This window comes from Ambystoma mexicanum, chromosome 6q (genome assembly GCF_040938575.1).
Source record: "Ambystoma mexicanum isolate Mex_15411 chromosome 6q, UKY_AmexF1_1, whole genome shotgun sequence".
Taxonomy (NCBI): domain Eukaryota; kingdom Metazoa; phylum Chordata; class Amphibia; order Caudata; family Ambystomatidae; genus Ambystoma; species Ambystoma mexicanum.
In genome coordinates this window covers 293,932,432-293,948,502 of record NC_090937.1, presented here as the reverse complement: position 1 = coordinate 293,948,502, position 16,071 = coordinate 293,932,432, and the positions used below count along the sequence as shown (strand labels likewise).

General features: G+C 45.5%; 1 protein-coding gene across 1 annotated transcript in view; it reads left to right on the top strand.

Moving 5' to 3' along the window:
• SMC2 (structural maintenance of chromosomes 2) overlaps nt 1–15,480 on the top strand; it is a 938,385-nt gene extending 922,905 nt beyond the window's left edge. Inside the window, exons 24-25 of the mRNA XM_069630781.1 lie at nt 4,921–5,068; nt 14,613–15,480. Coding sequence (XP_069486882.1) covers nt 4,921–5,068; nt 14,613–14,783 — 319 coding nt within the window. The 3' untranslated portion in view covers nt 14,784–15,480. The remainder of the gene's footprint in view (nt 1–4,920; nt 5,069–14,612) is intronic.
• Nucleotides 15,481–16,071: the final 591 nt, after the last annotated feature.

Below are 16,071 nucleotides of genomic sequence, written 5' to 3'. Positions count from 1 at the left end.
GTTCGTAGTGGACTGGGTATTTCCACTCCTTTACGCGTTTCCTCCAGTCCCCGTGATTCCTCACGTAATCAGGAGGTTGAGAAAGTTCAGGAAAACCATGATCCTAATTGCCCCGGATTGGGCCAGGAAGACGTGGTACCCGGCCCTTCTGGACATGTCCATCTGCCCTCCAATACAATGGGCCTTGCAGTATCTAAACAGGCTCTATCCAGATGGATAATTCTAGCAATCTCTGAATGCTCTAGATTAGCTGGGAAAGAGCCTCCAGATGGATTAAGGGCTCATTCAACCAGAGGCATGGCAACTTCCACGGCTCTTCAGAGGGGTGTCCCGGTGCAGGATATTTGTACTGCGGACACCTGGTCGTCAATACCTTTGTAAAGCATTACTGCTTGGACTCTACCTCTTATCAAGGACTATTATTTGCAAAGGCCATCCTTCATACAGTCCATAATGGCAGTCTTTTATAAGATGAGGAATACGTGGGAGGACACAATCATTTCGAAGAACAAGTTACTTACCAACTGTAACGTTCTTTCGATTGGATGTTCCTCCCACGTATTCCTCATTGACCCTCCCAACCTACCCCTCTGTACAGTTTTTGCCAGTTGCACTCTAACTTCCTTCAGAGCCCTTTATACAGCGGATGATGTCGACGCCCGATGGCTGCCCTCGAGGGACTTCGACTCCGCGGTCTCGAACACAGCCCTGCCAGGTGAAAAAAACATTCCTAAGCAGCAAAGCTGGGATACGATTATCATAAGATGAGGAATACATGGGAGGAACATCTAATCGAAAGAACGTTACAGTTGGTAAATAACTTGTTCTTCTTTCTGGTGTGCCCGTGCTCGACATCTGTAGAGCTGCTAAGTGGAGGTTAACGCACACCTTCATGAAGTTCTACTGCGTCAACAGGGATTCCAGGGAGGAGGCCCTGGTCGGCCAAGCGGTGCTACGCAACCTGTTCACTTGAGGTGAGTCTTTTCAAGGGTTGATTCTTTTTACTTCTGTTGAACCTTGCCCCACCTCCCGTGCTTGTGTATGTGTACTGCTGTGTAATCTTTATTTATGAGCATATGAATCTATGCCTTTCAAATAAGGGTTAATTGAATAGTGCAATTACTATTGGGCTGTATAGTTGGCCCAAGTATTAGGGTGAATGGTTAATTTCCATAACGTTCCTCTGGCAGTGTTTTACATACTGCTAGAAGCACATTGCCTCCATCAGAATATTGACGTTTAATGTACTACTTTTAATGTACTACTGGAGGCATGATATAGAAATGGTGCATGGACATTTTCTGATTGGTTTAATAAACCGATCAGAAAATGTTCATGTATCCATAGGAAAATGCATCACCATTTCCATGTAGTGTCTCCAACAGTATGTTGTAGCCACGTTGCCTCCAGCAGTATATTAAAGTTTAATTTCCTGCTAGTGGCATGTTATGGAAATAAATTTTGCACACCAGTGAAGATGGCGTTGTGTAAACGCCACCTTCACTGGAGTACTGTAAACAAGTATCTTATTGGATGCTGCAGCATTCCCGCCCACATTTCCACTCTCTGTAATTGGCGATCATCTCTCAAAAAGAGAGAACATAACTAATCGTAGAAAGTGGACCTCGGCTTTGAGTGAGTGTTGCAGGAATTATTCAGCTGAAGCTGTATAGCTGAATTTCAGCCGAACATTGAATACTCATTTGAAGCAGACATTCTCTTCACCCCTATTTTCAAATACACTTGGTTCATTCAGGACTCTTTTGCCACTGTGACTCTCTCCTATCCATATTCCTCCACTGCACTTGGCTCCTCCGACCAATCTTTTGTCCCTTCAATGTTCTTACTCCTCCTAGATCTCGCCACTACCCTTTGATGTCCACCCTCCTCTTTCACACTAGTACTCAACCTCCACATTACTACACACTGTTCTACACTACACAGTTGGCCTCCTTTCACCCAGTAGCCATTTGCTTCACAATCACTCCTTAAACTTCCTTTTCTAAACACCTGCCACACAAACACGCACACTCATTCTGCAGTATCACTTCTTCTCCCTAGCCAATATCTCACCTGCTCCACTATTCGGCCGCAGACATTCACCTTGTAAGGATGCATCACGCACTGAAACAGTGGGTACCGGTGACTCAAACTAGATTAGATGTGGCAGGCCCCTTCATCCACCGCCACCTCGTCCCAACAGGAAGTCCCCCGTCCTTCCTCAAGCTGGTCTCTTGGTTGTCCTCCACCTCCGACATCACCTGAAAAAATCCCACTTCATGTTTCCTGCTTTTATCCTCCTCATTGCCATGATTGGATCCCTTTCCCTGGCAAATCTGACCATGTCTTCCCCACCCAGGACGTGTGTGTAATTGGAAAGCATATGTAGCTGGTCTATCCCACTGCCCAGTTCTAAGTGGGCTAGACCCATACCAGAGATGGCAGCCCAAGAAGGCTAGTGTACATGTTCATGTCTGGGACCATGCACCATGGATTTCCCGTTAAGTATCAGTGGAAGGGGGATCCTTCTCCCCTTTTGCTCCCCAGCGGTGTAGGGGGCTTGCCCACGTTGTTCGGCAGCACTGCTTTCTTCGCATCATGCCTGCATCACTGGCATGCTTTGAAAGTACCTTTTTGCTTCTTTTGTGTTCAGTTGCTCGCTCTCTGCATTGCCGATCTCTGTGGCGGTCAGACAGTGTGTCTGATTGCTCCTCAGGTTGTGTGCTTTCTTTTACTTACAACAGTTTTCCGGGAGCTCTGAAACGAACACAAATTATCTGGCAACTATCTGGAAAAAGAGACATGGCTGGAGATAACCGATTTGCTTAAAAACCTGCTGGATCTAGGCAGGTGGCAGGAATTGGGTCCCTTTCGATAGATTTTTCCCTAAGAGGGGAAGTTAAGTCTGGGTTTCTCCCTGTACTTCCCACTGTCTGTGTAGAGGGTCCCTCAAACCCCTTTGATAATGGCAATTACTTGGCCTAGCCACAATTTATAAATGGGTTTGTTTGTATGTATAAATGGGTGGTATATATTCTTACATTTTCCCTGCATGTGTGCTTTGTCTGCTAAATTGTTTTTTTACTCATCTGTGCGGCCCTCAATTGCTTGTCTATCTCCCAAGAGTGGTGCATTGTACCTACATACTAAATCCCTGATTTAAGTGCATTATTCTATCAAGCACCAATTCCCCAAATCACCTGCCTGCTATCACAGTATACATGTAGCATTAAGTTAGACTGAAAAAGGCAACAGAAGCGGTCCGGAGTCAAGCGTTGGAGGGTGGAGGGGGGAGTACTGAGCTGGGTGTTCTTTAGGAGCTGTACATACGATGTATATGATTATGCCGACGCACTGTTCACCAATTTCACCTTATACTGAATCCCGCCTGTCAAATCCCACCCATCGATTGTCTGCCTGGGGCCCCTTCACAGAATCAGATTGTATTCTGCTTTCCTGTCTCCCTCTTTAAATGGTGGGCTCCCCACATATCCCTTGTTTTCTGGCCCCTTCTCACTTGTCCCCTCTCCCAATTACCCTCTTTAAATGGGGCTTTACTCCCATACCTATGTTCTTTTCCCGCCCTTGACATCGCCGCCTTCCCACAGCCCTCCACCCCCTGCCTTAACAGCACCACTACCTTCTTCTGTCTCTGCCAGCTGTCCCCTGACAATCTCCTCTTACTTCGTCACCCAGAACCAGTCCTGCTCTTAGGTTGACAAAGAAAATTACGGCCTGTGCTTCGCTGTGCTGGCCTGTCGAGCATCACATTCGGCTGCCCAGCATTCAACTCTGCTGGATTTGGAGAACTGCAAGCCAGTTCGGGGGTGTAAACCCATGCATCTTCTTAAGTTCCTCAATGTTTTATTATTGTAGACTATTTTCTAATCACCAGGAAGTATTGACTTCAAACAAGCAAAACACAATGAGTGTCTTCTTTGCTAGTATATTTCATACCGGATCTATGTGATCACTGCGCCGCCCGCAACTGCGACACCGAAAATGCTGACGGCAGTTACTTCGCGGCGCAGTGATCATTGGTGTTCAATGAACCCTGTTCAACTTAGCTAGACAGGGGCAGCAGCATAGGATTGAGTTTTTATACTTGTGAAAGTTAGATTGACTTGTAATTAAAGCCAAGTATTTGCAGTTTTGTTCACCCTTTGACCTATGGTTTCTCCCCAAAAAATGTTTTGTTGAAAAGCCCATGAATTACATATATTTCATTGCTTGCACAATAGATCATACAGTATGCAATATTGGTTTAAACACACTGTATATACAATAGGTCCTAGCTGTGGTTTTATTGTTTTGCTATTCACTTGCTTTGTCTGTTTAATCTTAAGCAGATTACATCAAATTAAATTTAAGATTTGTACCTTTGCAGGACCCATGGGCATACTGAATACATAATTAATGTTTTATTCAAATGTGTGCCTTCTAGAAGTTTATTCCAAAAAAGTCCACGACAGCCCCGCGCTCCATATGAGACTACGGCTCTGCAGAATTGGCTTTCCAATTGGTTCATTTAGGGGACTACCCCCCCCCCCCCCCCCAATGTGTGATATTTTTTATCCTCTTGAGTTCTTCCCCTTCTTTTAAGTGTCGTTTGCTAAGAGTACAGAGGTGAGTAAGGTGAATGTTATGTTCATTGTCAATCCAGTGACAAATGTTTTGAGGCACTGAGGGGGGTGAAAAGGGTGAAACATGACACATGTTTCCACCCAGGGTGTTCTCGCTTCCATTGATATTAATGTCATCACTGTTCCTCTTGGACAGAATAGTAGTGATTTTATTGTTAAAAAACGAATGAAAAGATAGTCTCATGCACGTTTAATAAGTATTGTCCTTGCGATGCATTTCATTGTTAGCTCTCAGGTTACCTATTAACTTCTTAATATTACATTTAATATTTTTCAGGTCTTTGGTAGCCCTGTCCCTTATCCTTGCCATGCTTCTTTTTAAACCTGCTCCGATATATATCTTGGATGAAGTGGATGCAGCCCTTGATCTCTCTCATACACAGAATATTGGTCAGATGCTAAGGACACATTTCCGACATTCACAGGTATGATTTGAATTCTCTTTTCTTCCAGTAATGTATTGAACACCAAGATGGGATGTTTAGTATATTGAAAGTTTAACTAAATATCTATGTACTACAGAGGCGAACCCAAACAATACTCAATGTTTCAGCCATGGTAATTGTAGGTCTAATTGGCAAAAGGAGGTTCAGGGCTTAAATTTGCATGATCACCTACTGAGAAATCTCCATTTGTTAAGCTCAGATTTTCTATTATGTTACTCACAATGGTCTATAAGGCTGTTTGTTCTTTAGGGTCCAGGTAACTTGTTGATTTCAATGATATGCTGCACCTTTATAAATGACCAAAATAAAATTAAGCTATACATTTCCTTTGTGCTGCAACCGTTTAAAAATAGTGTGTGCAGCCCACTCTTAAATGTTCTCTCTTCTATCTTATGGGGTGTAGGTGTAGGCATCACTATCGGCACATATTAAAATGCACATTCTAATGGATGGTGTCCTCCCACGGATTCCTAATCTTCAGATATATACTGATGGCGCAGCCAACATCAGACATCTTTGCACCCAGCACAGGGTTTGACACCATCCGTACAAAAAAACAAAATCTTTACATGCATATGTTGTAGACTCTGCACAGTCTCATCCGTGACACCCACTGGACAGCTTCACAAAGTGAGTTCTATTCGAAGATGGTGGAATCGATGGGAAAGAGGAATCAATCTATAATGGGTTTGATCCCTTAAATGGCATCCAGGGGCAGGATTTTCCTGAGGAGTTTTATAACCAGGACACTGACCTGACATGTGGCATCCGGTCACATAGATGAAACCGGGGTAGACATTTGCAGACTCCTGCCTATGGCAAGCTGTTTGCTTCTTTCCAGAAGACTACTGCAAAGGTGTTGGAGTCTCGGGGTCAGTCTGCACCCTCTATAGCAGAAGTCCAATTTGAACTAATAAACTTTTTGACAGAGGACCCTCAAAGGTCTGCTCCCCTTCAAGCCTGATGTGGCTGTCTCTGTTATGGCAGAGGCCCACCTCCATTTTTTCATTGGACTGTGATCTAGTCAAACACAGGTCAGGCCTTTTCATCTTGGGTTTTTATCATCAAGCCTTACACCTGATTGCATAGTGGTTCAAGCTTCCAAGGAAAGGTCAAAGTCATCGGTTTGTCCTTCTTTACCCCTGGACAGGGAGAGCAAGAGCTTACATGTATGTTGCCACAACTTTTTATTTTGGGCAGCCTGGTCTTGGGAGCCATTACTGCCCCCTGCACAATGGTTAGGTTCACCCACACTTTGCGATCTTCGAATCAGCTGAAAATGTGCCAACCTGTGAGATGAAAGGTGGGTTTCCCTTTCTGTGGGAGGATGGAAAGTCTGCCACTCTTTGGACGCTGCAGTCAAGTCTTATAAATAGCGTACTACGTCGCCCGTGCGAATGGCACTTGGTATATTCGTGGGGCAGTTCAAGTTCATGCAGTAGCTTTCTTTCTGGTTGATGGTTCTTATCCAGTCATTTCTCATCAGTTTTATTTTTGGGTGTTGTGGGCGCAAGGTTAGCAGTTCAAGTGAGATGTCTTCATTTGCAAGTTGTTAGTTGTCTTTCCATGCTTGCAGAACAGAGTTGTTCATGGTATTGGGGTCGCACCTCAGGATTTGGATGGCTGGTGTTTTCTTATCAGATATTAGTTTGCGCAAAATCTCGAGTTGTTTCCAAAGAACAATTGAGTCGATTGATTGAGCCGCTATTTCATACCTTATTCTGGGCATGGGATATGTCGGCAGCAGCTGTAGGAACTTGTGCCAAAAGATTGCTTCGAGTTTTGTCCAGTTATAGGATTGTGCGTTTAGCATGGCCTCAGTTCCGTAGGTGATGGACGGAATTACTTTTTGCCTTTAGTAGTTAATTACAGGTTTAAATGAAAATGTTCTGTACTTGCGATGGAGGACGCAACCTTGTCTTGCGAAGGATTGTATTTTTTCTTCAAGGTTGGTTGTCCATTGTTTTTCTGACTTTGATGTAGATTCCCAAGTACTTGAAGGTTTTGACTTCATCTAACTGATTTCCATTGAGCGTTAGGTTCAGTCGTTTTTCCTTTTTGAAGTGATGTTTCGCTAAAAGCATGACTGGTTTTTTGTGCGTTGATAGAAAGTTCATTTACTTCCATGTATTCAACGAGTTGGAGTAGACTATTTTGTAATCCGCAGGTTGTTTTATCAAGTAAAAGGATGTCATCCGCATACATCAGGATTTTCACCGGTACTGAATTTATCTCCAGAGGGTTTAATGCATTGGCTTGAAGATGTTTCTCTGTCTGCAGTGAATAGGCTGTACAGCGTGGCAGCCAATGGGCAGCCCTGTTACAGACCGTTTGTTGTTTTAATGGCAGGAGTGGTTATGCCTTCGAGTAAAGGCCCTTTTATTTTGACATGACACCACAAGGACTGCCTTATTTTTCATTTGAAGGTCGAAGCTCGCTCTCACTTTAGATTTAGATTAGGCGTTATTCCACCCTGCATTTCCAGTTTAATAAACATCCTTGAACTGTGATCACTTGTCTGTCTTTACCCTTGCCACCATGAGTTCCTTACAGCAGCCACTGGACCCGGCTCCTACGCAGCCAAGCCCTTCACTAGCATGCAAGTATAGGTTCTTCGAAAAGTTCCTTAACCTCATGAAATTGCCACAAATAGGCACCGTCCTCAGGGGGGTCATCAAGGACATGCTCCCTCCGGTATCGCCTCCAGCTGCAACTGTGGCCCAGAACGGGGTTCCAGTTCAGGTCCTGGTTCTCGCGCCTACACCAATCACAGTGGCTCTGCCCCCAGGTCAGGCCCTGCCGCTGCCAGCCAGCACACCACAGCTGCCTGCACCCAGCACATTCCACCAGCAGCTCCCGACCTTCGTCCGTGTTTACCGCAGATCAGGATACTCCCTCCTCAGCGAAGGCTTTCCATGAGAGGCTGGCGGGTGTAGCCGAGTACCTGGGGATCCCGCAGCCACAAATCGGACAACCTGAGGCGAGTGTCTTGGCCGAAGTGTTGACCATGCGCCCTTCCACAAGAACTGGCATTCCTCTACAAAAGTATGTACAATCCTTGGCCAAAAGGGGCTGGGTGAAGCCACATTCCATGCAGCCTACGAATAAGCTCCTTGATGCCAAGTATAGGCAGGCGGAAGGGTACTCGCTCATACTATCTGTGCACCCCAACCTAATTCCTCTGTTATAATTGCAGCCTCCATTTACTCTAAACTTCAGTCTTTGCCCCCATGTCAGCCCTCATAGGGAAGGAGGAAAAGCTGTTGGAGTCCTATGGCAAATAGATATACTCTAATGCCACGCTCCACCTGCGGCAGGCCAACGCGGACGACATGTTTGCAGCATTGAACCAAAAGCTTTGACCGGAGATTGCGAACGTCCTCCCATGATCTCCCTGTGCATAGTCGGGCGCAATTCAGGGCATGGTTGGCAGAGGCGAAAATAGTGACCCATGAAATGAGTCGACAGTGGCTCACATTGACACCACAGGCCGAGGGATCTGCATCGCCACCGACATGAGGTCAGCTTGACTTAAGGAGACAGTTTAACCCTGATGTGCAGGAGCACCTCCTTGACCTGCCCTTTGAGGGTTGGGGGGGCGGGGGGGGGTCTTGTTTCACTCTACCACGGACAAGGAACTTGACAAAAAGAAAAATAGCTCTCACAGCTAAATCCTTGTCAATCTTGACCTCATTTGCTCTTAATGCTTATAGCCAAAGTCACCAACACACTGACAAAGGTCTTAACTCGGTGCCTTCAGGGGCTTTCAGGAGCAACGCTCTAGATAGCCAGCACAGGCTCAAGCAGCACAAATCTTCTCACTAGGGGGTTTTTCCAGTCCCCCTCGCAGACACCAGCCTCGGAGGGTAAAAAACTGTGACAGGGCCATCCAGATCCACAAGTCTCCGGTTGGGGGCAGGCTGGCCCTTCACATCCATTCCTGGTGGGCAAGGTTTGCAGAACCATGGATCCGCTCTGTAGTTTCCACGGCTTCCGTCTGCCAATACCTCCATTTCCTCTGTCCTCCCCTCCACTCTCACAGATTGGGACGGCAACTCTTCTGGCGAAAATCTGCTCGCTCATTGCGAGTCAGGCGGTGGAGGACGTTCCAGCTTCACAGCGAGGCATGGGCTTCTATTCCCGGATATTTATCATACAGAAAAAGAGCAGGCTGGGCATGAGTTGTTTTAGACCTTTCTCCCTTGAACCTTTCCCTATCCCTTCAAAAGTTCAGCACTCATTGCGGAGACATTGTGTGGAGTAGACTGGATGTGCTCCCTGGATCCGAAGGATGCTTACCTGCACGTCCCGATTTGGGAACCCCATTGGTTTTTTCCAAAGGTTCAGGATCATGGGCTTTCAATACAAGGTCCTTCCTTTTGGCCTCAATTCGTCTCCGAGGGTCTTTACAAGGTTAATGAACTCGGTAGCAGCCCTTTATACCTCAAGGACTAGCTCGTTCGAACGGAGTCGGCCGAGGCAGTACATCACACAGCTTTAGCACTTGCGCACATGCTTTATGATCTGGGGTTCTCTATGAACCTCAAGTCGCATTTGCTCCCCACTCAGTACTTCATATTCCTGTGGCTAATTTGGGATACGAGGGTGGAGAGGATATATGCCCCCCACCCCCCGGCAGACAAGATCACAGCAATCAGGAAGGCCACAAGGCATTTTCTCAGCCGACCAATGACCTCAGCATGGTGGTACCAGCACCTGCTCGAAATAATGGCAGCTTGTCTCCTGGCTGTGCCTCACACAAGACTCAACATGAGGAGGCTGTAGCTACATTTCTCAGCCTTTTGGAATCAGGAGACTGGCTCCCAGGCAGCTCTAGTCCGCATACCACAGCACCTCAACCATGACCTGGGGTGGTGGAGCGCAGAGACCAACCTGTTAGCAGGCAGACCGTTAAGGCAGCCTTTACCCAAGATCACCATTGCCACAGACGCATCCCTAGAGGGATGGGGGGGCTACACTGGACAACCACAGTGTCCATGCAGTATGGTCACGGCAGGAACAGCTGGAACACCAACTGGCTTGAGGTGATGGCCTTTGGCTTACACTTTCAGGCGTTCATCTCCATTTTCAGCAGCAGGTCTGTCTGCATCCAGACAGCTCCACTTGCAAGTATTATATGAAATAGAGGGGAGGTACCAGGTCTCCCCCCGCTCTGCACGCTGTCCATTGACATTTGGGAATGGGCACTGTTGAACAACAGTTGCTTATCAGCAGTCCACCTTCCGGGGGAATCCAACTGGGAGGTGGACAGGCTCAGCATACTGGGGGTTGACGACTACGAGTGGCAGGTGAAAGAAGAGGTCCTGAGCGGGATCTTCGACAGATGGGCCCATCCTCAGGTAGACCTATTCGGCACTGCGAGCAACAGGAGATGCCACCAGTTTGCTTCCTGACTGGGGCAAGGCAGGGGATCTCTGGGGGATGTGTTGCAGATTCCCTGGAACATAAATGCATATTTCTTTCCCCCCTCTCCGCTGATTCACAGGGTCATCTGCAAGGTCAGGGAGTTAGTCTTCAGCTCATCCTGATAGCGCCATGGTGGCCGGAAAGTCCTTGGTTCTCAGAACTCCTCAGACTGTCTGATCAGCCTCTGGTTCACCTCCCGTTGGGTCCAGCCCACGTATTCTCCAAGCAGGGGGGCACAGTGGTTCACCCTGCTCTGCAGAAGTAAGCCCTGGCAGCTTGGTTCCTGAACAGGTCACCCTGAAGCATCTACACCAATCACAGGACAACCCGGCTTTCATACAGGGGGCAAGAAGCGACTGCACCAGGAGTCCATATCGGAGCAAGTGAACCAGGTTCTGTCACTGGGCCAAGACAAACAAGATTGATCCGCTGGCATGCTCACTGGACGATGTGTTATCCTTCTCTGTGCATCTGGCTCACTCAGGTGGGCAGGTAGACACCTGCCGTACGTCTCTGGCGGCCATAGGGACCTACAAGAACTCTGGAGACAACCTAATCTCCTCCAGTCTGGTGGTTAAGTCACTTGGCAGTTTTGACCAGATTATATTCTCCTGTCAAACGCCAACATCCCGCCTGGGACGTTAATGTGGTGCTGGGCGCCATGGCACTCAGACCATTCAAACCCATGGCGTCAGCAGACATCAGGCTGTTTACTATAAAAACTGCCCTGCTGGTTGGCCTTACATCAGCATTCCGGAATAGTGAAATTCAGGCGCTGGTGGCTTCAGAGCCCAAAACCGTATTTCAGCAGAACAAGGTGGTGCTTAGGACGCATCCTGACTTTCTTACTAAGGTAGTTTCAGCCTTTCACATAAACGAGGAGATGGTACTCCCAACATTCTTTGCGGAACCAAAGGATGAGGCTCAGAAGGTATTGCACTGTCTGGATGTCAGATGTGCTCTAAGATTTTACCTGGACAGGACAAAGAGCTTCTGTAAATAGGATGCCTTGTTCATCACTTTTGGCGGGTCAAAACCAGGCTGTCAAGCCTCCAAGTCTTCTATAGCAAGATGGATGGTGATGGCCCTCAAGCGTATGAGGGGCAGCTCAGGTCTTTGCCAGCAAACAGGCACACCCACACCATCAGAGCCGAGGCCACTGCTGTGGCTTTCCAAAGACACGTCCCATGGCACTTTGGCTTCCCATCTGCCTTTTGCAAACACTACTGCTTGGATGCCAGCGCCAGGTCGGACGTAGCATTTGACCAGGCACTTTTGAAGAACTTGTTTTCTTAGAGGGGCAACTCTCCTCCCCAGGGCTGCATTCAGTTGCAATCGCCCATCCAGTATGGAGGAAAGAGGACGGGACGTACGAGTAATTATAAGTTACTCACTGTTGTGACTAACGTACTCCTAGTCCATAGTCCCCTTTCCTCCATACGTCCCACCATCCTCCCCCGTAACATCTGTCTCATTAGGAAATCCTAATATTGTCAACATGTCAAAGGGGACTGACGAATGGCGCCAGTGGGCGGAGTCTGGAGCATATGCTCCCAAGTTCACACACGCATCAAAATTTCAAGGGGAAGACAATTTGTTCTGGTGAAAAATGTTCTGTTTCCGTCCCTAACGTGGGACGCCCATAAAGTATGGAGGAATGGGGAAAATGGACTAGGAGTAAGTTAGTCAATACTGTGAGTAACTTATAATTTCTTGCGGCCTCTCTTAACCTATATAATAACATTTATTTATGGCTGAGCCAGGTCAGGCACACAAGCAGATAATCTGTTGGAGCTACATTGCAGCTTTAGGAGCTTACCACATCTGAGGATATACCTTTTTCTCAATGCAATTTGGAGACACCTGGACTGTTTTCCTTATTCATTTCCTTCTGTAAGGACCCCTTGCCCATCATGGGATTTGTTCATTGTTCCAAATGCACTGACCTACAAACTGTTGGTATTTATGTTTGGGTCGATTTTTCTTGATTAAATGGAAAACTGCTTTCTGGTTGGCGGTCAGGTAGGCTAACTGTATTTGTGCATTTGATTCTGTCAGTACACAATATTTTCCATAAAGACAGTGATTATTCTCATTCAGCCAGCGTCTCTTCCTCCGGTTCTCTCACACTTGCACATGAACATGAAATGTCTCCTGACTTTGTTTTCCAACCCCTCAGCGGAACTGGGGAGGGTTTTGCAATGTTAGAATGTCCACAAAGCATCCATTTGACAGCCAGATATCCATGTCTCAGACACGCTTTGTGTTTTATGATGGTGCTCAGCCGGGTAAACGGGCATTAAAAACGACTGTTTCTTGCACTGTTGAAGATTTTGTTACCGCCTATGAAAGTTCTAAATTACCACGTTCTTTCTATTGATGTGTTCTGTGGAATTTAATTTGCCGAGTGGACACATGGACGACTCCTGCAGCACTCTTAGCACTTCTGATCAGTCGGCTCCCAAGCTGATTGTGTGTTTGATCAGATTGCTTTCCACTACACTTTTGGTTTTATTAAGAACTAGCTGTACCCGGCCACGCGTTGCTGTGGCTCAGTCTGGTTAAATGGAAAAGAAGGAAAAGAGCGCACGGTTCTAATCTATTTAATTTCACAATTCTTGTGGGTATACAATATTTTTTGTTTTTCCATTGTCTGTGCAGATATAGAGATTGTCTGGTTTGCCGACTGTAGAACAGGCAACATATTGTCCATGTGAGAAGCAATCCGTGTCTAGATCTAAACCGCGCAATTCTAAAATTTGGCCTTGACTGTCAAGATTGTTGCTTCTATGATGTTGCTCCTTAATTATTTTACTGCAAGCCGCGTGCCCTTGCAAAGCTTTGGCTGGTTGATATTTAGCAACATGAACTGCTTCATCTGCTTCAGAACAGTGTCGACTGACTTGTATGTGACTGCCTCGCTTTGAATGTTAGATTGAATATTTGATTCAGCGGTATATCCGGCAAGCAAAGTTTTTAATGGCTCTGGTGGTTCTCCAAGTTGAGGCAGTTTAATTTTTCCGGCGGCGCAACACATTCCTTTCTTTTCTCCATCAAATTTCAGAGCCTTGCAATAAGGGGACACCTCAGTCGTAGTGCCGTTGACGACATGCCGGCTGAAACTATAATCCGCTTGGTTGTCCCGGGATGCAAGGCGATTATAATCGTATGATTGCTGAGCATGGAGTCCTGTTTGACGCTGATCTACTGTTTCGCGTTGACGTCTTTCAGCCACTCTCAGCCTGTTGCGTTCATTCTGTTGAAAACAAAGCAGATCTGAAGCTGCAGAACACGATCGCCGTGCTCGCAACCGTGCATCCTCAAGTCTGGCTGCACGTCACTCTGCTGCTTCCTCGGCACGTATTTGAGCCATTCTGTCTGTTTCGCTCGTTCGCTGATGCCCGTTGGAAATTTGGAAATCGTAAATAGATGGTAAGAATCATAAAATATTTAGTATAGCATGTGTTGCTTTTACGTCCAACAGATGGTGCTGTTTTTCCCCATAAAAACTGTTTTTACGTGTCACAGGTGTGACATCTATATATAGTAGATATATAAAAACGCGTGCGTATTCGAATGCAACGTTGTGTCAAAATTTCAAAGCAATCGGTGAAGAACTTTCGGAGATTTAAGATTTTGAACAAACAAACATTTACATTTGTATTTATATAGGTAGATGAAAGTAAGCAGGTAACTCTCCTACTGACTAAAATATTCTTAATTCATGGGTTCCTATCCTCCAGGCTGTCTCGCCTTCCCACAACATTTTGTAATCTGTTAGGCTGTGCTAGGGTGGATCGAAAATGACTGGGGAGGGCAGAGTCGCTAGGTACCATGGGAGCAGGGAGCAGGTACCACGACTTGGGGGTGGCGGGGGTGGACAAGGGAGCAGGTACCACGACTTTGGGGGGGGGGGGCTAAATACCATCTCCACTGCTGAAATGAAAAGAATTGTGATGGCATTGGGAGTATATTTGTCACTTTGGTATCTTTATTTTTTAAAATTTAAAATCACATTTTGAGAAATTCGTTATTGTGCTTTTTTGTCCATAAAAATGACAAAACGTATCTGCTCTTCTCCCATTTCCTTATGCAGTTTATTGTGGTATCTCTGAAAGATGGAATGTTCAACAATGCCAATGTATTGTTCAAGACCAAATTTGTGGATGGTGTTTCGACAGTGGCAAGATTTACACAGAATCAGAATGGAAGTGCTGGTTCTGCCCAGAGAGCAGACCAATCAAAGTCAAAGGGGAAAAAGAAATAATCAAACGCATGTTAAAAATGCATGTTTTGTGCATGCAGCATCTTCTGCCCATGTAATGTGCACTTTTTAGATTTTTAATGACGTGTCGCACACTTCAGAGTTTTCAGAAGAACTTGTATATCAGAAAGACACAGATAATTTGCTCAGTACTCTTTTATGCTGTAAATCACATTGTGTTTTTCCCCATTCATGGTTTGTCTGGTTAACGTTCCGCTATCAGTTGTGCTTTGCTATAAATAGCTGATTTTATATATTTTCTTTTATACTATTTATCCCTTTCTGCTCGGTATGATACACCATCAGGCCTGCACACTGATATTAATTAGTTGACGTGTGCTGGGTTTCTTGCCTACATTAGGTTTCTGTTGTACATATAAATTGAGACAAATCTATATTTAGTTGTGTAATCATGGCCTTGAAGGTGAAACAGTGCTGGCTAGTCATGAATGGCTTTTTTTTTTCAAAATGTTCTTCTGTTTTTGAAATATGAGGAATATAGTGAATCGAGACAATTACTTAAATATCATACTTTGAAGTTTGAGTGAATACCAGTAGAGGTTTCTAAATTGTTGTATATAGCCGAGTCTGACCGCAATATAGTCTACTTTCAAATATTGGAAGTATTGTATTATCAATTGTGTTTTTATTGTAAAGTATTCAACATTTTTTCTGTCAATAAAGGAATTTTTTTAAAGAATTTCGTTTTGTGCTTGTATAATATATTTTATTTCTTTCCATTTTGGCTGCTGACTGTACATTATTTTGCAAAGTAGATGCAAGTTTGGGCCCAAAATGTCAGTGATGTACACGATTGAGCATCCTCTCATATATGCTATTTTTTTTTTATTTTAACACTGAGTATGCTTTAGAATAATTTATTGAATGACCACTTTAGACGCTATGCCTGAGGAACCAGATGTTGGTTCTGTTTTTTGAGTACATAACTACCATGTGGCTTCTCACCAATATCAAATGTGAACTTGACATGAATACATTCTTTACATATGTGCGGTAAATAACACATTACTGATCTCTCTTATGAGATTTCTGAAGGGACTACTTCCAGTTCTGCCCTCTTCCCTAGCACCCAGCAGTGGAGGGACAACAGAACAACAAGCAGTGAATGAGCTATGCAACATGTGGGTCGGTTGGGAGGGCAATGAGGAATCTGTGGGAGGGGAGGACTAATCCATCAAAAAGAACCTTAATAAGAGGTAAGTAATATGTTCTAATAGATTCCTCCCTCCCATAGGTGCCCCATCATAGAGAAGCCCATAGCAGTACAGAA